Genomic DNA, 26110 nt, shown 5'->3' with positions numbered 1-26110 from the left:
CTAGGTATAAAAATGAATAATCGCTTCTGTGCCAGTTTTTTTTTGAATAAGAAAAAAATAGTTTAAAAACAGGCCAATCAAAAAGAAAGGAAACTGCTTTCAACCAAGATCATCAATCAATTGAGGCTTCAACAGACCGAGAGTTTTAACCATTTTCGACTACAGTTGATCTCAAAATTATATATTGTAGATACTTAAACTATATCTGTTAATTGAAAATGAACCAAGTAGCGTCTTTGATGTTACTATATAGTGAGATTCTAATATTTTTTATATTGTTTTTCACTATTTCAAAACCTTATTCAGAAAATTGAAAAAAATGGTGAATTTTTTTAATAACTTATCCGGTGGCTTTAAGGCAAACGATATAGATCTAAATAAAAATTAGATTAATTTTTTACTACTCACATTCTAACATTTTGACGAAATTGAATTGTATTGGTGCGCTGTCTTTTTTAAAGGTCGGTTCACACTTTTTTATGAATTTTGTAGTCAAATTGGAGTTGCGACCTTGGTCCCGCCGAAACAGGAAGTGGAGTGAAAAGGCTATCGCTTTCTTGTGTTTTTACGACTCGAAGAGGAGAATTGGAGCAGTCTCTTTTTTAAATCAATTTTTGGAGTGAATTTTGAAGCGGGAAATGAAACGCGTGAAAAAATTTGGAGTGATTTTGGCGCTGAACAAAAGTGAAGAGCGGAGCGAAAAGAGAGCGGTTTTTGCTCATACCGCTGTTTTTGAGAGAGCGAGAAATTGATGTGTGAAAAAGTTTTTCTAAGTGAGCGAAAATTTTTTTGTTCAAGTGCGGCTCTGATGATTAACTTTTATTAAAGTGGAAGAAAATTGAGTTCAGAAAACACATACTGAGTTACGTTTTTAATTTTTTTTGTCGGAAATGAAAAGCGAGCAGGTTTAATAAATGGGAAAATGCATAAAAGTTCATCATCATTCTCGTAAGCATGTTATCAAAATAAAAGGAATTTGATGCTTAGGAGACTACTGTATTTTTTTAATGTTTTTGACTAAAAACAGACCCGGGCCGAGGAATGAGCGGAAAAAAATGCAAGAAATGAGCGGAATTTGAGCGACAGTTTAGCAAAATCCGCTCAAAGCCCTTACATATTTTGACCGGAATGAGCGGAATTTTAGCGGGAAAAAATGCAAGAAATGAGCGGAATTTGAGCGGAATAAAAAATGCAAGAAATGAGCGGAATTTGAGCGGGAAAAAAATGCAAGAAATGAGCGGAATTTGAGCGGAAAAAATGCAAGAAATAAGAGGAATGGTCAGAATGAGCGGATTTTATAGTCTGATCAGAGGACGTTTCGAATGCACTTTAGTCTGAGCAGGGACGTTTCGAACGCACTTTTGTCTGATCAGAGGACGTTTCGAGAGCTGAAATAGTTTAAATACTGTCGGAAAATTATATTATTATATGTTGACAATTTGAAACAGTGCAACTGTTTAATGTTAAAACAACTCAACAGATTCGAATTAAGTGATTGACATAAAAATCTGTGAAAAAGTCCTATGATTCTTAGGGAAGTGTTTAATGTAGTTATCACAGAAGCAATTACAGCCAATAGCGCCAGTTTTTTGACGTTATAGTTTTTCATCAAAATTAATTCAAAGCGTTTCCATTTCAACAAGAAAGCGCCAGTTTTTGCATGGAGCTACAGAGAACCAAAATACCCAAAACATAAAGATTGCAGATTGTTTCCTTCTACACTTTTGGGTCGAATTTTATGACGATAGTAACAATTTTAAAAGTACTTTTGGGTGTTATTGACTTGAATCTTAACCTCTAGGAATAAAAATGAATAATCGCTTCAGTGCCATTTTTTTTTGAATAAGAAGAAAAAGAATAGTTTAAAAACAGGCCAATCAAAAGAAAGGAAACTGCTTTCAACCAAGATCATCAATCAATTGAGGCTTCTTTAGACCGAGAGTTTTATCCATTTTCGACTACAGTTGATCTCAAAATTATACCTTGTAGATACTTAAACTATATCTGTTAATTGAAAATGAACCAAGTAGCGTCTTTGATGTTACTATATAGTGAGATTCTAATATTTTTTATATTGTTTTTCACTATTTCAAAACCTTATTCAGAAAATTGAAAAAAATGTTGAATTTTTATAATAATTTATCCGGTGGCTTTGAGGCAAACGATATAGATCTAAATAAAAATTAGATTAATTTTTTACTACTCACATTCTAACATTTCGACGAAATTGAATTGTATTGGTGCGCTGTCTTTTTTAAAGGTCGGTTCACACTTTTTTATGAATTTAGTAGTCAAATTGGAGTTGCGATCTTGGTCCCACCGAAACAGGAAGTGGAGTGAAAAGGCTATCGCTTTCTTGTGTTTTTACGACTCGAAGAGGAGTATTGGAGCAGTCCTTTTTTTAAATCAATTTTTGGAGTGAATTTTGAAGCGGGAAATGAAACGCGTGAAAAAATTTGGAGTGATTTTGGCGCTGAACAAAAGTGAAGATTGGAGCGAAAAGAGAGCGGTTTTTGCTCATACCGCTGTTTTTGTGACAGCGAGAAATTGATGTGTGAAAAATTTTTTCTAAGTGAGCGAAAATTTTTTTGTTCACGTGCGGCTTTTAAAAGCAGTTTTTTTTTGCATTTTTTGATGGTTATGAGGTTTGATTATGATATTGTATTAATTTTAGGTGTGTTTTGATTGGAATTGAAGGTTTCAAGTTGTTAATTCGAGTTTAATGCTAATTTGGAGGTTTTTGATCAGTTTTGCTTATTTTTAGACGAAATTTAATGATTTTTTACCTGTTTTTTTTTGTTTTACTGCTTTAGGTGCGATTTGAATAGAAGCTTGTTACTTAAGGAATTGTCAGATACCGATTGACTAAAGTGTTGTTGGTATAAATCATTTTTTCCTAAGGAAAAATGACCGAAAAATTGAGAAATTTTTAACCATTTTTCTCATTTTTTGCAGTTATTCTTTTTTTAATCTTACACAAGTGTCTTACCCACCCTATTATAACTTGCCCATTGTTTTGCGAGTTTTTCATTGCTCTAATTGCAAAGGAACCTTATTTGGCTTTATGTTTCCTTGTACTAATAAAAAAACTCTACTAAAAAAATTAGTTTTTATAGTTTTTTTTGTTGAATTTGTTTTGAATGCCGTTTCTATTCCTTAATTTTTTATGGCATTTGTAGAGGTTTGGGGTTCATAATCGTTGTTTTAGTTGTTTAGTAAAAAGTATGGGCAATTTTGGATATGAATCATTTTTTGCTGAGAAATATGACAAAAAATGGCGAACATTGGAAATATTTTTCTGATTTTTTTGCAGTTTTTCGGTTTTTTCTGTTTTTTGAGACAATATCATAAACTATTATGACTTGTCTTTTGTTTTGCGAGCATCTCGATGCCCTATTGGCTGAAAAGATTTTTTCTTTGGATTTATATGCTTTTGTAATATTAAATTTACTAACTTTTTCCAGTTTTTTTAGTGCAAGTTGTTTTTAAGAGCTTTTTTTTCATAATTTGGCCTCAAGTATTTTTAAAACATTCACTTAAGTGGTTTTAGTAAGTACTAGTTGTTTTGATGAAGTAATTTTGGCAGAGATAGTTATTTCGGGATCTCAAGTTATGACAAAATTTGATCAGTTTTTTTCATATTTTAACAGATTTGATTTTTTGTTTTTAATTTTTTGTTTTATGGTTTGGTTTCGAGAAAATCATAAATCAGTGGAGGCAAGTTTTTTCTGATGAGTAGTTGGATTGCGGTTGAATATATTTTCACTTCGAGTCGTTTCCGGAATTCTTCCGGCTATGTTTTTTTTGTTTTTTTTTGCGACAATTTGTCTTTGATGTTTAATGTTTTTCGATTTTTGTACCGAGATTTTTTTTCTAATTGGTCCCTTCCTGGTCTAGTTTTTTGTTTAGTCAATGAGAATTCTTAGAGTGTTTCGTAGAGTGTTTTATTTCAAACCACCTAAAAACGGTTTAATATAAGTAAAACCCAGCCTTAGTTTGTCAGAAACCTTTAAATTGCCCATCTAAAATTTAGGATTGGTGAGTTTTAGGATTTATGCTCAAGGATATAAGCATACGTGAGCTATATGCCTCGCATATACGTGAGCTATAATCATCGCAAAACTCATCGCAATCATCGCAAAATTGCAGAGTAGATTTTTTGCCGCTTTTAACTTTTAAAAATTATAACAGACATGTTTGCGGTCAAATCAGAGAAATAATATAATCATATAAGATTAAGTAACAAAAATTAGTTGCCTATCGTCAGAGACGATTATTAGTTGAAAAAATGGAGAATTAATTTTTGAATTGAGATGGCAAAAAAATGAAAATTAATTGAAAAAAATCAAGGAGTGAATGGAGAAAAGGTACATCAAAAGTGGTTGCAAGCAATAATTAAAAAATCTAAATCGAAAAACAAGCAAGAATTCAGAGTTACTATAGCACCTGAGTGAGATATTGCATGTTTCACAGCATTGAGGAGATTTGGAAAAGACGAATGGTCAGAATGAGCGGATTTTATAGTCTGATCAGAGGACGTTTCGAATGCACTTTAGTCTGAGCAGGGACGTTTCGAACGCACTTTTGTCTGATCAGAGGACGTTTCGAGAGCTGAAATAGTTTAAATACTGTCGGAAAATTATATTATTATATTGTCGACAATTTGAAACAGTGCAACTGTTTAATGTTAAAACAACTCAACAGATTCGAATTAAGTGATTGACATAAAAATCTGTAAAAAAGTCCTATGATTCTTAGGGAAGTGTTGAATGTAGTTATCACAGAAGCAAATTACAGCCATTAGCGCCAGTTTTTTGACGTTATAGTTTTTCATCAAAATTAATTCAAAGCGTTTCCATTTCAACAAGAAAGCGCCAGTTTTTGCATGGAGCTACAGAGAACCAAAATACCCAAAACATAAAGATTGCAGATTATTTCCTTCTACACTTTTGGGTCGAATTTTATGACGATAGTAACAATTTTAAAAGTACTTTTGCGTGTTATTGACTTGAATCTTAACCTCTAGGAATAAAAATGAATAATCGCTTCAGTGCCATTTTTTTTGAATAAGAAGAAAAAGAATAGTTTAAAAACAGGCCAATCAAAAGAAAGAAACTGCTTTCAACCAAGATCATCAATCAATTGAGGCTTCAATAGACCGAGAGTTTTATCCATTTTCGACTACAGTTGATCTCAAATTTATACCTTGTAGATACTTAAACTATATCTGTTAATTGAAAATGAACCAAGTAGCGTCTTTGATGTTACTATATAGTGAGATTCTAATATTTTTTATATTGTTTTTCACTATTTCAAAACCTTATTCAGAAAATTGAAAAAAATGGTGAATTTTTATAATAACTTATCCGTTGGCTTTGAGGCAAACGATATAGCTCTAAATAAAAATTAGATTAATTTTTTACTACTCACATTCTAACATTTCGACAAAATTGAATTGTATTGGTGCGCTGTCTTTTTTAAAGGTCGGTTCACACTTTTTTATGAATTTAGTAGTCAAATTGGAGTTGCGATCTTGGTCCCACCGAAACAGGAAGTGGAGTGAAAAGGCTATCGCTTTCTTGTGTTTTTACGACTCGAAGAGGAGTATTGGAGCAGTCCTTTTTTTAAATCAATTTTTGGAGTGAATTTTGAAGCGGGAAATGAAACGCGTGAAAAAATATGGAGTGATTTTGGCGCTGAACAAAAGTGAAGATTGGAGCGAAAAGAGAGCGGTTTTTGCTCATACCGCTGTTTTTGTGAGAGCGAGAAATTGATGTGTGAAAAATTTTTTCTAAGTGAGCGAAAATTTTTTTGTTCACGTGCGGCTTTTAAAAGCAGTTTTTTTTTTGCATTGTTTGATGGTTATGAGGTTTGATTATGATATTGTATTAATTTTAGGTGTGTTTTGATTGGAATTGAAGGTTTCAAGTTGTTAATTCGAGTTTAATGCTAATTTGGAGGTTTTTGATCAGTTTTGCTTATTTTTAGACGAAATTTAATGATTTTTTACCTGTTTTTTTTGTTTTACTGCTTTAGGTGCGATTTGAATAGAAGCTTGTTACTTAAGGAATTGTCAGATACCGATTGACTAAAGTGTTGTTGGTATAAATCATTTTTTCCTAAGGAAAAATGACCGAAAAATTGAGAAATTTTTAACCATTTTTCTCATTTTTTGCAGTTATTCTTTTTTTAATCTTACACAAGTGTCTTACCCACCCTATTATAACTTGCCCATTGTTTTGCGAGTTTTTCATTGCTCTAATTGCAAAGGAACCTTATTTGGCTTTATGTTTCCTTGTACTAATAAAAAAACTCTACTAAAAAAATTAGTTTTTATAGTTTTTTTTGTTGAATTTGTTTTTGAATGCCGTTTCTATTCCTTAATTTTTTATGGCATTTGTAGAAGTTTGGGGTTCATAATCGTTGTTTTAGTTGTTTAGTAAAAAGTATGGGCAATTTTGGATATGAATCATTTTTTGCTGAGAAATATGACAAAAAATGGCGAACATTGGAAATATTTTTCTGATTTTTTTGCAGTTTTTCGGTTTTTTCTGTTTTTTGAGACAATATCATAAACTATTATGACTTGTCTTTTGTTTTGCGAGCATCTCGATGCCCTATTGGCTGAAAAGATTTTTTCTTTGGATTTATATGCTTTTGTAATATTAAATTTACTAACTTTTTCCAGTTTTTTTAGTGCAAGTTGTTTTTAAGAGCTTTTTTTTCATAATTTGGCCTCAAGTATTTTTAAAACATTCACTTAAGTGGTTTTAGTAAGTACTAGTTGTTTTGATGAAGTAATTTTGGCAGAGATAGTTATTTCGGGATCTCAAGTTATGACAAAATTTGATCAGTTTTTTTCATATTTTAACAGATTTGATTTTTTGTTTTTAATTTTTTGTTTTATGGTTTGGTTTCGAGAAAATCATAAATCAGTGGAGGCAAGTTTTTTCTGATGAGTAGTTGGATTGCGGTTGAATATATTTTCACTTCGAGTCGTTTCCGGAACTCTTCCGGCTATGTTTTTTTTTTGTTTTTTTTTGCGACAATTTGTCTTTGATGTTTAATGTTTTTCGATTTTTGTACCGAGATTTTTTTTCTAATTGGTCCCTTCCTGGTCTAGTTTTTTGTTTAGTCAATGAGAATTCTTAGAGTGTTTCGTAGAGTGTTTTATTTCAAACCACCTAAAAACGGTTTAATATAAGTAAAACCCAGCCTTAGTTTGTCAGAAACCTTTAAATTGCCCATCTAAAATTTAGGATTGGTGAGTTTTAGGATTTATGCTCAAGGATATAAGCATACGTGAGCTATATGCCTCGCATATACGTGAGCTATAATCATCGCAAAACTCATCGCAATCATCGCAAAATTGCAGAGTAGATTTTTCGCCGCTTTTAACTTTTAAAAATTATAACAGACATGTTTGCGGTCAAATCAGAGAAATAATATAATCATATAAGATTAAGTAACAAAAATTAGTTGCCTATCGTCAGAGACGATTATTAGTTGAAAAAATGGAGAATTAATTTTTGAATTGAGATGGCAAAAAAATGAAAATTAATTGAAAAAAATCAAGGAGTGAATGGAGAAAAGGTACATCAAAAGTGGTTGCAAGCAATAATTAAAAAATCTAAATCGAAAAACAAGCAAGAATTCAGAGTTACTATAGCACCTGAGTGAGATATTGCATGTTTCACAGCATTGAGGAGATTTGGAAAAGACACATGTAAATCCCATCCTAACTGGACTGTGTGGATGTTTTTTTGAGCACCTGAGCATAGAAATCCGTTGATTTTTTTTTCAAAAAGCCTTAGTATAGTTAGTTTTAGTATTTTGCTATTAACTTAGCTAAGAAAAATATGTGAAGTTGCGACACACAAAAAAAGAGCTTGACGTTTTTTAAACTTAAGAGGGATTCGGTATCGTCGTTTTTTAAAACCAAACATACCGACGTCGTTTTTCGTCGTTTACGTTCGGTATTCTTGACTAGCGAATTAAACAAGATCTCTTGAAAAATAAATATGTCCAATAAATTGCACCAAACTTTCCTTCTGATAACTCACCTATCAAATTGGGGCTGTTGCTGATGAGAAGTTCACTGACATTGTTGGGAGGGAACCCTTTATAGACAGTGCCCATCATCAGCACAGTGCGCAAAGAGGGGAAAGTATTTGTGTAGTTGCTGAATAAGTACGATGACGTCATCAATTGCAAGAAATTGATGCGGTGGTTAACCTTGCGGAACACCACGTCTGACTGCCCAATGATGAGTCCCTCAACTTCGGGTGCAACTCCTGCAAAGCAGAAAAATGGTACTTTCGAACCCGACAGGTAGAGATTTACCCGAATCTCTGCATTCAATTTGGGTTCTTTCCCATAATATTATCACAGCTTAGTGGGTATAAAGGGTATCGAAGTGTAAAAAGATTTAGCTTGACATAGAAAGCTCCAAACTTGAATCAATGTGAGCAAAATGATCTACGCCACCATATATCCATCATTAAATATGTGGACGTTTTAAAACGAATTCCAAGATGAGCCCCAATGACAATTTGATCTTTTCTTGATTTGAACTCATGAGAATTTTGCGATTATCTAAGATTCCATAAAGATATGTCTAACTAAGGAAATTAATTTAATATTAGATCTCTTTAGAAAATTTTACCCAATCAAATGTTGTAGATCTAAACAGGCCGAGGAATTACCTTCTTGTTGCAGCCAACCGATTTCTAGGCAAAATTTTTCTTAATTTGTGAAAGAAGAAAACTGTTTATTTTTACATGCTCAGCGAAGTTAAGTTTATATATATATATAAATATATATATATATATATATATATATATATATATATTTATATATATATATATATATATATATATATATATATATATATAAATATATATATATATATTATATATATATAAAAGCTATGTATCTTTAAAAAGATTCTCCGGAGATATCTTGTTCTTGTATTGTCAACTTATAATCTTGTTTTGGGACCCCCCTGTAACGATCATTATTGGAGCTGATTTGACGTAGTACAGCTTCTACAATAACTTTTCCCACTTTTGATTATATGCAGTTATCGCGTTTTTAACCACATACCAATTATCATTTGAAGACTTTACATTGACAATAATAAAACTTGATTTTTTTTTGTTTACAAACCTTCAAAATGTGAATCAGATTTCTCTAGTTTAACACATCGTACGCCTATCAACGTGCAAATGCACTTTCTAGGACAAAGTTTGCCAAATGATTGCACCTGACTGATTGTAAATAAGGGCGCCAATGACAAGGTAAACAAACAAATAGCTTTTGTAAACATTTTTCAATAATGTCAAACAAGGAAACTAAATTTGATACATCTCTCAAGACATAAAAACATAAGATTTTTTTTCTGTTCAAACGGTGACTATCCTGTTGTGCTATTTTTTTATAATAATTCTTGAAATGCCTTCATAAGATTGTGATAAACTCCCTATTTTCGAGAAGCACACAAAGATCGGACAAGCTAGTACATATCCAGATAATTTAATACCGACAAAAAAACGCATCCGTTTCATAAAAAATTGGAATGTGCGTTTCATAGGGCAGTTACGCTCTAAAATATCAAACCTCCGTTCTAAAACTTTTAGTAAGCGAAACCTAAGAATCAGAGCTGAAAAGCAATTGCAAAAACAAGGACGCTCGGTAATGCGCGTTTAAACACAAAGTTCCGAACCCGCTCATCAACATTTTTCACTCAATTGTTTACCAAATGAGGAAGAGATAAAAAGTTAACATATCAACAAATCGTTCAACAAACTACTAAATATAAAAACAATCTACCTTAGAGGGCCGATGAGACCTGTGACTACCATAAAATGACTACTAGAAAAGACGGCGATAAAAATCAAACACTTACAAATACTAATTACGAACAAAACTCGTTGTCCATTTTTAAAAAACCAATAACAACCAAATCAAAATGGCATCAGATAAAATCCATACTAAAGCAGATGGAACTTTACTTCATTAGATAAAAATATGGGACTTTTCTTCAATGCAAATTGGTAAGAAGTCGACAAGAAATGAGCAAATGGTCAAAGTTTAAATAAACGTTGCTTTTCTTTAAAAGAATAAATGTCAAATTGATTAGAAACGTTATGCATCTAAAGAAATCATTGATAGACTTTTCTAAACCTCCATAGAGAGCGATTGAGACCTTTCCTTATCCAGGATATGTCACGTGACAATAAAAAACGACAAATACAGGCGAAAATAAAAATTTGCACAAAAAAATGCACGAAAACGAGGTCCCATCCAATCAAACAACTAATTACCTTTTCTTAAATGACCATAGGACCTCCCATTTTTGTGGTACGGTGAAAAGAAAACAAAAACATAAAAAAAGGGTGAATACGCAAAAAGCAAGAAAAATTCAAGAAAACTGGTCGTACCAAGGACAAACACCAATTGAGGAAAACAAAACCGATATGAAGAGCAATTTGTCGTTCGAGAAAATGGTCTGTCACTTGTCTATAGAGATTCTAAAACACAAGTTAACAGAAACGAGATTGGCAAATCTCACAAATCCTTTGTCCTTTTTTTAAAAAAACAAATGGTCCCAAAATTTGTAGCCAACAAAAACTTTCGATTAAAAGATTCGACAGTTTATCTTGCAATTTCCTCAAAAACTAATTGCAACTGTTTTTGGTGAGACTAGGTCATAAGACTAACAAATAACATTAGAAACAAGAATAGCAATAAAATTTCACAATCACCTTTACGAAACCACAGTGTTGAAGCCAATAAGGTTCAAAAAAGTAAAACGCGAGAAAACTATGTCTTCATATAGTTTTCCTTTTGAAAATCATGATCTCGTTTTGGAAATCAACAATCTCAAAATGACAGCAACAAAAAACACAAAATGAAACAAATTTAAATTTCACAAAATGTTCTGAAAAAAATTGTCTAATCCCTGAAGACATCAGTCAAAAGGTTTAAACAACAGATTACTCATTGTTTCGTTCAACAAGTTAACAAAGAAGTCTCTCAAAAATAATGCTAAATTGTGAAAAACATACAACTTGGTAAAAAACGAAAAACCGCAAATCAGAACAAAAAGGTATAAGTTGAAGAATGCTTTTTTAAAAGCTTAATTTTAAAGTAAAAAAAACCATTAACCATATAGCGATATCAGCTATTAAGTTCAATTATGTATTTTCATTTGTCCACTGAGACTTTTCAATACCCAATATTTAACATTCGACAGCACAAATTAACTACAAATACATGTCAAAAATAAAAATCTCTACCAAATTCTGCAAGAAAACGGTGTCGCAGCCCTTAAAATCATATGTTAAGAAAACAATAAATATGTTCAACTATGAATTTTTTGCAGTTAGTTTGTTAGTTGATGTGACAAATTATCGAAAAAAAACAGATTAACAGCAAAAATGGGCAATCATGCGTAAAAAATCACAAAGTTTGTATAAAAACTCGTAGTACCAAAACCAAGAAAACGTTCTTTAAAAACAATCCGTCACAACCTAACGTTGGATTTGTTTTGACTGAGAATAAGCTCAAAGTGGACAGAATTGATATAAAATATTTCAAACATTCATAAATTAAATGAAAATTCCTTAAAACAAACACATTCGATGACATCAGAGACATTAGTTAAGAAGGGGATACACGGTAAAGGTTCACGTACACCTCTTTAAGAAGCCTTTAGAATCTTTGAATGCTTAGATCTAGTAATCAGATGGCAAAAAATAAGAATTAAAGGCAAAACACAAGAATTCAGTTGAAATTTACTAAAACTCTTCTTCAAAGCCATAAAAACTATTAGGTTCTCTAAAAACAAACTATATCTACAGTCGGATATGATTTTTACGTAAAAGGGAGTTGTCATTAATGGAATCGTGAAAAAAAAGATTTGTCATTTTGTTTGTGAGTTAGACAAATTGTTGAATGAAATACTTTGTTGGATTTTGTACAATTATTGAGTTAAGTTTGCAAAAAACGGCGAAAATTTTAATTCCAGAGGACTTATATAGGGCACCGATTTTCAAATAGCTCTTTTTTGGATTTTAAGGAGATTGTTTCAGTGGTTTCTAGGTCTCCATTTTCGGCAATCTTAAGCAAAGGGAAACAAAAGTCTGAATTTTGAAAATTTTTTCAAAAGTTTTTGTCAAAGAAACTCAAATCAAACAATTCAGCAACGCTCTTTTATCTCTAATGGTAGCAATAACACTCTACCGTTAGAATTTTTAACTTATTTTAAATTATATCATCAAAACTGTGCCCAATTTTAGCAAAAATTACTGAAAATATGAATAAAAACTATCTAATATACACAAAACTTTAAGCCTCGATAACTCCCAGTAAAAAACGAATTTCGAATTTTTTTACATTCCATATTCTAGGATGTACGTGCTTTTTAATGATATCACTCGCAACTCTCTGCGATGAACATATCGATCGGCCAAAATGTCTGAACAAAAAAAACCTATATGAGTATATAGTTCCTCCCTCCCCACTAAAGTGGGGTTCGGAACAAACATCTGAAGGAAAAAGTTGATAATAACTGATAATTTATTGTACAAACAGAGTGAATAAAGCACGATAAATTATAAATTTTGCTGAATATTGTAATATCTAATAACTTCAGGAAGAAAATTTGAGAATGTTATCAGCTAATTCAGCGCATTCAGCTAATTCTTTTGATAATTATGCGCTGAAAAAGTGCAGACGCCTCTGTCAGCTTGTGATTAATTTTGAGCGACTTTGAGAACGTTGCAAAACTTTGTGAAAATATAACAATGCTCTACTATAAACTTGAATTCTCTATCGACAATTTCAAGGTATATTTGTAAGATTTCGATATATGCTTATATTTAATAAGCATTTTGCATTTCACAAATTAATTTTTTTAAGATCAAGGGAACTTTATGCCGAGTTTGTCTCCAGTACGCAGACTATATAGCTTGTCAAAAATGCTCAGCTTAAACATACATAGAATAGTTTTTATAAAGCAAACGTTAAAACAAAATTGACGGCTGGTTGGTAAAAATTGTTTTGAAGAGTTAAATCAAGCTGAAAAGTTAACAACACTTAATTTTTTTGGCGTGCACGAATAAGCCGTGCGTTCAAAGAGATTTTGATTCTTAGTCAGATAATTAAACTATTACGTACATTAAGCTCTGTTCAGTTAAGAGAGCTTCATTGTAAGTAAAACAAAATCACGCAACCTTTTAAATCGCTGGTAGATAAAAGCCATTTTGATCGAGTCACCAGAAAATTTCGATCAATATGTTAAAAATTTAAGCACAAACTTTTTCAACGGAGTGCCTAGAAAAAGAGAAATACTGAAGAAAAAATTTCAAAAAGTTTCCAATTTTTTGCACATAAAAACTCTGAAATTTGGTGTTTACGGAATTGTTAAAAGATTTATCGAAATCGACTATTTTCGAAGAGTATTATAAACGACATATAACAGATTTCAGGCTTTTCTTAAATCGGCGACACCACATGAATGAAGTTTGTTCTAATAAGCATGCCACTTTAATAGCGCCCAAGAAGAGCTATTTAAATGAGTCTAGCAAAAAACCTCACAACAAAAACCTTCATTGGTCAGCAAGGAACAAAAAGGATGCTCGTTAATGTGCGTTCACACATGATGTTCCGAACCGAGCTCATCTACATTTTTGACTTATTTGTCATCCAAATGAAGAGATAATGAGAAATAAAATAGATAATTGAGTTTAACAAAATCGTTACACAACCAAACTACTAATTGAATTACATAATGCCACGCCTCATTACAGCGCTCACTAGATCTGCCATTAAGAAGACAACAAGAAAAAAACAAACAGCGAAATAAGCAGAAACGAAAATTTCAATTATAATGTAAAAACACTATCTAAATTTAAAACACCCAGTAACAATGTCAAAATGCAATCGGATGAAACCTTAAACTACACAAAATTACTTCTTCCTAATTACACAGCAGATGATGATTTTCCTTAATAGGAATACGCAACAACACGCAACAAGTCGACAAAGAGAAGAAATAATTAGGTGAAAAAAAACATCAAACTTTTTTAAAACAAAAATTTCAAAAATCATAAAAGTAATTAGCTTTCAACAAAAAATTCTTGATAAAATTACTAAAAAAACCACTGCAAAACCATTACAACCTGTCTTTCGTTACACTAAGCCATAGAAACACAATAAAGATGCCGAAAAACAAAAAAAAATACAAAAAATTTTTGAAGCCATTATAGTCATTAGCTATTATCTGAATATTATGTATTTATGTCTCAATTGTTATATACAATTATTCAACTAAGATTATACCGAAAATTTCAATGAGTTCACATTGGCCACAATTGAAAATTATTGGCAGCTGTTATTACGCAAATGCGCTAAAAGAAGAGAAAATGAAACACAAATATTCACCACTCGGATAACTTTTTATGAAAACACATATTGTCCAACAGAAAAACATTAATTGCGACATAATATCGATAGCCAAGTTATTTTTTTGAATTGCAAGAAATTGGACGGGACATCTCAATGTTGAGAATAAATTACAGTTTGACGAAAAGAACAAAAACTGAAAAGTTTAAAAAATCTTTGACAACGAATAATATCGTTAATTTTCAGACTATTCTCTATAAACTTATAGCTTTGAGTAACATCATTAGTTTCATCCTCAATTAGAAGCATATGAGACCAGTCGGTATTTTACGGCTACATGAAGAATAAAAGAAACTGCCAAAAAAAGGCACATGAAAAAAAACTTGAGCGAGAAAAGTCTAAAGCCATTAAAAAACAAGTTCAGTAAAAACTTTTCCGTTTTCATATAATTGCTTAACAGCAATAGGGTTCTTCTTTTTCAACTCTGACCTCAAATAATCAACAAGTATGATAAACCATATTCATATCTTGCAATTTTGCGAAAACCCTTAGTATCAACGAAATTAAATTCAATAGCTTTCAACGGAAGTCAACGAATACGCTAAGATATGCCTCGATGGGACGACAAGAATGCTTGTCATTCAAAAGTTATCAAATAGAAGTCACACTAAGTCCTTTAATAACAAATACATGCAAGAACCAAATAGTCAAGAGAAAAGTGCGAGAAGAAAAAGCCGAAGCCATTTAAACTATAAGCTTTTCTCTGAAAACATTATCTATGATCCATTGAGCGTATTGAACAGTAACATGGAACAATAACTTTTAGGATAACGTGAGACGCTTTCAAATGGAAACAAAACTACGAAAAAATATCCAAAAGTAAAAAGAAATTGTGGAAACTCGTGTCATCGATGTCATAAAACCAATAGTTAGAAGATAAAACCGCTAACCAGATTAATCCTGTTTGCAGTACAATTGACCTGATTTCTTTCATTACTGCGACTGAAGCAAAGATTGCGAAATAAGGTTTAAGACCGGTTAATGATCAAAGAAATTTTTCGAAATATTATTTCAAAAGTCTTAACAGGCATTAAATTCAGTAGCTCTCGACGAAAGTCAGTAAATACGCTAGATAAACCTCAGTGGGAAGTCAATAATGATTGTCATACTTGCTTAATAATAAGGTATCACAATAAGTATTATGACTATGAAAACAACGACAAATACAGTCAATTACAAAAATACAGCAGGAAAGTGCGAGAAGAAAGTGTTGAAGCCATTCAAACCATAAGCTTTTCTCAAAAAACTTCATGTACGATTCATTGGCCGTTTTTGCCAAGTCAATAGGAACTATTCTGATAATTTGATAAGGCTTCAAAGGGAACCAAAATTACAAAAAATTATCCGAAATTTTTTTTGAATAAATTTTTCAAACTCGTTGCATCGAAGTCATAAAACCAATAGTTAGCAGATAAAACAGCTAACTGGATAATTTTTGTTTGCAGTAGAAAGAAAAAGGGTCCTGTCAATACTGACACTGACTTACAGTTCATGAAAATAAGCTTATGAGTGGTTAAAGTTAAAAAAGAAATCGAAAATTTTATTTGAAGACTTAAAAGCCATCAGCTGTCCACTCAAAGCACTATATAGGTTCACTTAATGAACGATGGGAGAACTATTGCACTTTCTATTAGCGGGTTTCTGCCATCGGACTCCAAAACTTTAACAAAATCTCCGAACGAAAATCAAAATTAAATTAAAAATTTCGAAAACTCTGAGTCGAAGCCAAAAAAACATGAGCGATTCCTGGAAAACGATTTTTTTAATCATGGGGCATCATTTGACTGTAAATGACATTTGTCAATAACAGAAACATGACGTCAAAGTTGACTAGTCTCAAAGTGACTAAAAAAACAATGAAAATAGGAAAAGTTTTCTAAAAAGACAGCTCTCAAATTGAATTTTGTTTTTTTTTCTGATAGTAAACTTCCTTATGAGAACAGTATTAGCCTTTTTATCGTCTTTCGTTTAATGGTAACACAAAATTATTTCATCTTGTAGCCTGAAATTTAATTTTGAATTAATGTTTTTTAATGGAAAAGATCTAAATTTGAAGGAAAGTTACACTAAATTTGAACAAAATCATGCAAATATCCCGTGTTCGCAGAAAACTTTAAACCTCGATAACTCCTCGAAAATTAAGAAATTCAAAAAAATCTTTTAAATTTTGAATTCTACGCTGGTCGGTTTTTTTAATGATGCCACTCACATTTCTCCACGATGAATATATCGATCGGCCAAAATTGTCTGAACAGAAAAACCTATTTGAGTATATAGTTCCTCCCCCCCCCCCCCCACAAGTGTGGTCGGAACAATAAAAACAAGAAACTATCAAAAAAATGATATTTGTTATAAACATTCTATTTTTTGCTATAAATAGCTCAGAAAATTTTAGGTTATGTTGTGGTGAATCAAGTAGAAAAGGAAAAAGAATGGAAATGTTCTTAATTCCAGATTTGTAATGTTCTACAGTCTTTTTTAAACCTACATTTCATCTTGAAGATTGACAAATTTTCTAGGACAACTTTACCAATAATGCTAGTTTACTAATGTTAATTGGTATCAGAAACATTATGGTATTAACTCGTATAACTAAAGGACAATTTGTTTTTATTATTACTGAACCTTGAAAATATTTCCTTATATTGCCAATCCTTTTCAATTAAATACCTTTATGGATCTTTTTTTCTGCCACAAGATGCTCTCGCCAATCTACATTAGTGATACGTTTCTTTAAAATTACTGAGACAGAATAATTGCATAGAGTGAGAAGATTTATGATTTCCTTGTGGTCTTGCTAGGATTATTTATGTTTTCCAGGTAGCCATATAAGGTGATTTCATTGTAATCATACGTGGTTTTTATTGAGAAATATATTATGATTTGTATGATATTACATATGATCCTTGTACAATTGCTAAGGACAGTCAACCTTGCACGCCTGTGAAGATATAACAGCTTTTAGATAGTTGATAAGAATTAAAAAAAGGCAGTTTCACTGCGGAACACAACAAAATAAAACACTATAATCAGCGACAAAAATTTCAGCTTTTTAAACATTTCCGTGTTTATGATATGATAATCATTGGAGTTGATTCATTTCCACTATCAGAAAAGCGAAAAATAGCGGGACGCGAGTGCAGTTCAAATTTACTTCTCAGGCCATTTCTACCCAATTATTGGTCCCGGTTAATGACGATACCACAAAATCTGCAATTAGAAAAATGAAGCTTTTCGCATTTTCACGAATCGATCAAAAATTCCAACGTTTCGGTACATGAGGCAACTCTGGAGACATCTAGGGCATAGACATTAAAAACGCAAAATAAGTGAGTCTCTTTTGCTCCAAACTTTACCGGATTTCAAGTAGAAGTACAGCGACTCAGTTTGAAACCATTGAGAGCTCCGGGCGTTTACCGAGGACCGAGTAGCTGTTCCAGGTGAAGAGCTAGAATTTCTTATGAAAATTTGCACAGTCACAATCCTGCAATTAAAACACGCCGCTTGCAAGGTTTGAAATGCCAAAACTTCATACAAGTCAACTTCTGGCCATGTGTTTAGAGATTTATGACATTATGCATTCGGGCATCGCAGACTTTTGCTAATTTAGAACATGCAAGCTACTCCTTTAAGAGGACTTCTGAAAAGACTTACGATCGAGGTTGGTTTCACTGCGTTCCAAACCAATACATCTAATCACATCTTCAGTGAAGCAAAAACATTTTCCACTGCATACGTCATCCGATGATTTCTTCTGTGATGAAAATCCTTTGGGCAAAAATTGGCCCCAACTTGAATTTATTAACAGACAATAGCCACAAATAACAATCCAAACTGTTTTATTATAAGTCATATCTGTTCCAATCAATTTTGTCGAATTTTGTTGAAAATTGTTTTATGGTATAGGATACGCTACAGTTAATTTGTAATATAGATTGGTTTTTTAGAAAATATTTATCCGTCAAAACCGTCTATCAAAACGTTTTGTGCTCGAATTACGCGCGCACTCATAATTTGATAAAATTATGGGCTAGAAAACGATGACCAAACTATTGTACATGATAATTCAAAAATTATGCTTTCTACGGCTGATTATTATTCAACTCAGTTTTTCTTAATGGTTGCTCAACAATGACTTGATGAAAGCTTCGATCATTGTAATCGTGGTCAAATTGGTAATAATTCATTAAACGAAGAAAATTATTCTGTATATATGTTCAAAAATCGATTTTTCCATTCATACACGACTTCACTTAGACAATGCCGTTACTTGATAATAGTTTCATAAATACTTTTGTTTTCTAGATTGACTATAATACTATTTAACTTAATACTAAACCAATGGCTTTAACTTCATTATGAAATCGTAACTTAGTAGTTGTTTATATTGTAAACTATCATTTGGTTCGTACACCTTGCAGTCTTTTAGTCGCAAATAGTTTTGAATAAAAAACCTAATTGAAAGGAAACTATCAGGCAGGAAACAAAAATTACAACAATTAGAGTAAAAGCTATTGTGGATAATGAGATACTTTATAGGAAACAAGTTCCTAGTTACAGTCATCACTACTTAAGACTGCTCACAATTGGATGTATTACTCTAGTAAGGAAACAACCTAATTGTTATACGACTGCTCGAGCAATATTTCTTGCTAATTATGTAGCCACTGCGCTCAGCTGAACTTGTTCTTTTTTGCCGCTATCCTTTCGGCTGCTGGGATTATTTTTTCAGCCAGTGGACTGTATCTTTGCAAAAGTGGAAAAAGTGATTGATCTACAATTTTTCTGCCTTTTTTAGAGAAAGTTTACACTTCTCGCCTATTGGCATAGTCTGATTGGTTGATTCACTATGTGGAAATATACTAAGGCAATACACTGTTTATAGAGTTTTAATCGTTTATAGAGCAATTGATTTTTTTGGTAAAGTTTCCGAAAACCCATAATTATTGTTTTAGCTCTTTCGAATTTATTGAAATTAATTTGTATTTCAGCTCGTTCAATTTCACTACCAGAAGGCAAAATTTCATCAGCACAAATAAAGTTGTATTACTTGCTTAAATCAAGTGGACTGCTGATCAATTGTATGGAGTAAGACAAAATTTGGAGCCCCTTAATTTTAGAAAACGTTATAAATTTCAAAAACTGGACTGATCTCCTTACAGAAATATGGGAGTGTTAGCAACCAATAGTATCGTAATTATCGAAAAGAATGCTTAATTATACTTGCAAGAATAAACTCTCACAGTGAACAACAAAACAGAAATTGTTTGGTTTTAGGAAGAGAAATATTTTATGGCAGAATTCAATATTACGGAGTGTTGCAGAAGCATCATGTTGCCAATGCAAACTCAAGAGAGAAAAGATTATTAATTTAAAGATAATTTTCCGCAAAAAAATGAAATTATGTCCCCGGTTGCCAGCGTCCTGAGACATTTTTTCATGGTAGATGGTAATTCCCCGACATTCAGAAGTTCAACCTTCTAATGTTGCACTACGGATCAAAGCGTGATATAGCAAAATTGGAAAACTTTTTTTACTGTTTTGTGATAACACCCCCAACATGAACATCCGGGTATGAGACGTCAACAAAGATAAACGAAGGTTGGCCTTTTTGATTTCTTTTGAAGGAATTAAAAGCCGTGTCACTACATAAAATATCAGCGAAAATCCACAAAAGTAAGAAAAAAGTGTTTCAGAAGACAACGAATAAAAAACTGACTGCATATCCTGTTGATTAATAAAAAATGTTCAGGCAACTTTGTTCAATTTTACATGGTGTTTTTTTGTTTAATTTTCTTTTTATTTTGCCTTAGAGAGCAAAATCTTGAAAATTTGTCTTACTTCTTTTCGTAGAACTTCATATCAAATCGACTTTTTTAAACTTGACCTAGACTTGGCTAACCCACTGATTCAAGAGTTCTACCTTTTAGCCAATAAATTTTTGATATATTTTTTATCAGTCTTTATTAGAAAATGCCTTCTTTGACTAACATGAAACAAAAAAGTGTTTTTTCCTCATTTAGGCGAAGAAAAAACTGAAACTATTCGAATTTTTATTCATAAAAAATGTGCCCTAAAAGAATAAGCTAGCGAAATTTCTGATCCACAATGAACGATCAGGTAAGATTTAGGTTTTTTTGCAGTAATAACACGCACAAGCTATCATTTGCAGTATCTCCCGTTACCGTACTCAAGTTAATAGAAACCGTAATTTCAATCTAAAAGTGATATTCGTTTGTACAATTTTTTGATAAAGTTCTTTCTTAAAATGATTTAAGAGGATTCTTAGGATTTCTTGTAATTAACTGCACTATGTTTGAGAATTAAAAATTGAGCAATAATAGTTTGGCATCATAATCTATATAACTTTATTTAATATAATTTTAGCTATACAATCTGTTGCTGATAATGTCATCCGAACTGTGATGTTTTCAAAGAAACATCAAGAAACTTAGAAGTTTTCTGTATTAAAGTTTCAAAGAACGAAAGAAGAACTTAACTGACGAACTTTATTGCTCTGTCGATAAGTAAAGACCACAAAATTAAACTCAATTCTAATTTTGTTTTAACGCTATCATTATCTTATTGACCTATCAATCATATGTCAGAAGTAAATTCTCCCACCAGCAGAAATTGGATTCTAACATCCACCGACCTCCGACTAATGAACTCGATTGTACCCAAGTCAAATATGATTCTCATGAAATGTTGATGAAAATAGAAAATCACCTCCGGGATTCGGAGTTGAGATCTATTCACATGCCAATCATGTAAAATATTTTTAGTTAATCTAAATTTTCTCTGTTTATTTTCGCATAGATAACTACTATAAATAAATGCCAATTTTTGTATATTTTCATTTCAAAATTTAGTTTAAAATTCAACTTATTGAATTCCTTTACCAGTGTTATCGACCACGACAATGGTGTCCAGACCAGCTACAGACAGAAAAATTTTGGATCTACAGATTGCAGAACCAGCTACTGCGTGGATTATGTCTTTTGTGGCGAAATGTCGCGCAGAGAAGAAAGAGGACACGGTCAACACCGATCGTACTGTACAGGACCTACAGGTAACCAATCTCTTCCTTAGTATATGCAGGCAAGATGCAATAATTAAACTTAGGAGCCTAATGAGTCCTAGGAATTTGATAGACACTCCGTATAAAGACATCAGATTGTCGATTCAAATTTTTTTTCTCCTAAAGAGAGAGTAGTAACTGCAGAAAAGGCTAAATTTCTGTCCGTAATGGAGACGACGAACTCCTAGCACTTCTTAGAGAAGAAGCACGCTATTGTGACTTAGAAAAACTGAAAATGGTGGCCAACAACGAAGAGGAGTTGGTAAAAGTAAAGTTTATTTCAGGTTTGAGGGATCCTGAAGCCAAACTTAGACCACTAGACGGTATTAAAGCAAAAGCAGCCATGTCGGTTACTGAAATTACCAAGAGTTTACAGCTCAGAAGTCAAGCAATGGCTTTTGCAAGTTCTTCATTAGGTAATAAGCCCTTTACTGTGAAAGAAGAAGTTGGGTTCAACTTCAAAAAAGCCTTTCGAAAAACAAATGAAAAAACTACGGCTAATAAAAGCAACAACATGTGCACTAGATATGGAGGTAAGCCACACTCTAGTAGACCCTGTCCGGCTCTAAAAAATGCAACACCTGGGAAAAGATGGGACAATTCTCGAAAATGTGTAGAAGCAAACCCCAACCAATTTCAGGAATGTACAATAAACAGAATAAATTTTGCGAAGAAGAAAATGTTTCTTCAGACCAAGCCTCTCCAGCATCGGAGATGGGAATAATTTATGCTAAATAATAAACCTTTAGCATGTCTGTGAAATGGGAATATATCTCAATAAATAACTGCAAAGTAAAAATGCAGGTAGACACAGGTGCAGATAGCACAGGTAGCACAGTGATATCATCAAAAAAATGGACTGAGCTTCGTAAACCGATTCGTAAACCGAATCGCAGTTGGATGGTAAGATAGGGCATCTTGAAGCTTATGATGGTCATCAATTAACGCTTCTGGGATCACTTACTTGTGACGTTGAGTGGAACGGAAGCAGGCTCACGCAAAAACAACTAGCAGTTGTGCAGTATGATAAAGAATTTGGACTACTTTGTAGAGACCTTCTGCCCAAGCACGGTGTGAACAACATCACAGCCAAGCACCTACTTGCTGTGAATGGTTACAAAACTCATGTGAAGCTGATACCAGGAACACAGCCAATGTTCTGCAAAGCCAGAAAAACACCTCTACCTCTTCAAGACAAGGTCACAGAGAAGCTGGAACAAAAGGTCAGTCAATGCATCCTTGAACCGGTACAGCCAGGAGGAGTCACAAATGCATCTCCAGTGGTGTGGCAGAGAAAGAAGAGTGGGGAACTGAGACTTTGCGTGGACTTGAAAGTGCACATCAATGGCAAGGTCATGGATGAGGACTACCCAATACCAGACATGGAGACGATCTTCCACAACCTACATTGGGCCTCATACTTTGGAAAAATTGACCTCTCAGATGCCTAATATCAAATTGAACTTGACGAAGAAGCAAAAGATATATGCACAATCAGCACATCTCAGGGACTGTTCAAAATGTGCCGACTACCTCATGGATTAAAAAACTCTTCTTCGATATTCCAGAATTGCATCGAATCAAAAGTCAGAGTAATCAAAGATGTTGTAATTTTTCAACACAATGTATTGGTGTATGGAACTACCAAGGAGCAGTTCGACAAGAAAATGCTTGTAGTCAAGATTCGACTACGTGAGAAAAATTTTACTATTAATGAGAAAAAATCTAACTCAAAACCAGTCAATAACGTTAGCTTTTTGGGATACTCCATTTCAAATGAGGGAATCGCACCAGATTCCAAACACGTTGAAAAAATAAGCAGTAACTTACAACAAACAACTCGAATCGGTTGTTGGGCTAGCTAATTTTTACTGAAGAATAGTTCCTGATTTTGCAACAAAAATGCTACCCTTAAATAACATGAGAAATAGCGATTTCTCATGGGGAAAAATGAAACAAAAAGCCTTTGAAAATATAAAAAATGAATTATGTGCTAACCGAATAGTACAGCCATATAGTCTACAAAAAAAAGCAACAGTTACTACTGACGCCCCTGAAAAAACCATTGGCGGGGTTCTTTCACAAGAAGGACATCCAGTCATATATGTATCAAGAAAATTGACTCCAGCGTAGCATAACTACTCGCACATAGAGCGGGAAGCACTGGCTATTGTGTTTGTGGTCACAAGACTTAAACAATTCCTTCTTGGAAGACAATTTACCCTACAGACTGACCACAAACCACTCAAATATCTCTCTGCACCAGACGAGGAGATCCCGAAGACAGCATCAGCGAAAATCACAAGATAAGCAATAGCTCTAATGGGTTTCGACTATAAGTTAAAGTACACACCACGAGAGCTGATACCCCATGCAGATGCTTTGGGCAGAATGGATTTTGACGAAAAAGAATCGGACAACGATCCAGTATGCTTTGTGATCAATAACATCTACTTCGCCCAGAGTGATTTGGTGACCTAAGCAGAAATCAAAACCTGAACTTGGAACAAACAGACTCTTCCAGGACATAATAAAACGAATCGAAAACGGCATTTGGAAACAATGTTCAGATGCGGAAAAAGGATTCGAACAACAGAAAAAAGAAAGATGTACTTACTTTACATAATGGAATCATCTTCAGAGGTGTTGTTCCTTTCATTCCACCCAAACTAGGACACTTGGTTTTTGCAAAAGCGCATGAGACGCATCTACATAGCATGGTGGCCTGGCGTTACCCAAGACGTTCAGCGCTTTGTTAGTAAATGTAAGAATTGTCAAATGAACAGGCCTAGCCTGCGAAAAACGATCTCTACTTGGCCAGAAGCCGACGTTTGGGAAAGGCTTCACATGGACTGGGGTTATGTTAAGGACTAAGGCAATATCTTAGTAATTGTTGACGCGGGTTCTGGTTGGATGGAAGCTTTCCCCGCGGGAAATAGAACATCAGAAACAGATAAAATATATCTAAGTCAAATCTATGCAAGTTTCGGAATACCAAAAACTTTAGTATCTGATAATGGTCCTGAATTTGTAAGTGGTGACATTAAACAGTTGTGTGAATCACTGGGAATTAAGAAAATGGAATCACCCGTATATCATCCATGAGCTAATGGACTAGCTGAAAGCGCAGTTCAGACTGTGAAGCGGGCACTTCAAGCGTGGAGTCCCAACCCTAATGTGTCATTTGGAGCATTGCTTCAAGGGACACTGATGACACATCGCAACACTTCAAAGACGAGGGGCAAAACTCCGGTTGAACTCTTGTTGGGACGCAAAGTGAGACTACCAGCAACAGCAGATTTCGACTTGTACGAACCCATTCTATTCAAGGCCAGCGAAAAGACAAAGACAGTTCCTGCCACCTTCCTCATCGGGAAGGGCTTGAACACATCTTTCATACAGCCCGAAAACTCAGCACCGACTATTCTAGTGAGCGACAACTAAATTGCGAGACTAGACAATGAGAATGTGAAAACTGAAACAGCAGTGGAGAAGACCATATCTCAATCAGAACAACAACTTCAGAACACAGATGTGGGACCTTCACTTCAAGATGTAGCTTCTGCAGCCACATCATCTGCAGAGCACCGAAACCCGAAACCTCTGAGCCTTCACGAACATCAACAAGAAACAGAAAACAACCCATTTGGAAAACCTATACCCACAAACTTGCTTAAAAAAGGAGGGAGGATGTAATGGTTTCAAGGAAACACCAAGAAACTTAGAAGTTTTTGTTATTAAAGTTTCAAAGAACGAAAGAAGAACTTACCTGACGAACTTTATTGCTGTGTCGATAAGTAATTGCCACAAAACTAAACTCAATTCTAATTTTGTTTTGGCGCTATCATTATCTTATTGACCTATTAATCATATGTCAGAAGTAAATTCTCCCACCAGCAGAAATTTGATTCTAACATACACCGACTTCCAACTAATGAACTCGATTGTACCCAAACCATATATGATTCTCATGAAATGTTGATGAAAATAGAAAATAATATCTAGGATTCGGAGTTAAGATCTGTTTGCATTCCAATCATGTAAAATATTTTTAGCTAATCTAAATTTTCTCTGTATATTGTCGCTGAAATAACTACTAAAAAGCCAAGCTAATTTTTGTATATTTCCAGTTCAAAATTTAATTTAAAATTCAACTTATTGAATTCTTTGACCCGCGTTATCGACCACGACACGAACATTTTTCAATATTTAAGGCAACGGTAGAAAGATGTCACCTTATTATGGAGAACCTATACCCACAAACTTGCTTAAAAAAGGACCATCACATGACCCACAATTTATTACAACCGTGAAATTTTTCAGGTCAATTAATTTTTGCTGGTCATTTTTTTCTATTTATCTTCAATTTTGCGTAACTTTTGATACCCTACACGCTATTAATACTCCTACACGCTCATCAAAATTTTCTTAGAGGAAACTTATAAAACTGTCCAATTTTATACGTTAAGTTACCTCAACTACGGCCAAATTGTTATCATTTGGAGTCATATTAAAAAAGTTATTCTACGGTAATTTTTTTCCACTTTTATTTTCCAATTT

At 33.2% G+C, this 26110-nt stretch overlaps 1 protein-coding gene across 1 annotated transcript in view; it reads right to left on the bottom strand.

The window, feature by feature from the left end:
* Nucleotides 1-18583, bottom strand: part of LOC142350465 (uncharacterized) — a 40136-nt gene extending 21553 nt beyond the window's left edge. Inside the window, exons 1-2 of the mRNA XM_075402315.1 lie at nucleotides 18124-18583; nucleotides 8064-8294 (exon numbers count right to left, since the gene is read on the bottom strand). Of these exons, the coding sequence (XP_075258430.1) occupies nucleotides 8064-8294; nucleotides 18124-18322 (430 nt within the window). The 5' untranslated portion in view covers nucleotides 18323-18583. The remainder of the gene's footprint in view (nucleotides 1-8063; nucleotides 8295-18123) is intronic.
* Between the last annotated feature and the right edge of the window lie 7527 nt (nucleotides 18584-26110).

This window comes from Convolutriloba macropyga, chromosome 12 (assembly GCF_964194025.1).
Source record: "Convolutriloba macropyga chromosome 12, txConMacr16.3, whole genome shotgun sequence".
NCBI lineage: Eukaryota > Metazoa > Xenacoelomorpha > Acoela > Convolutidae > Convolutriloba > Convolutriloba macropyga.
This window is presented reverse-complemented; position numbering and strand designations above follow the sequence as displayed.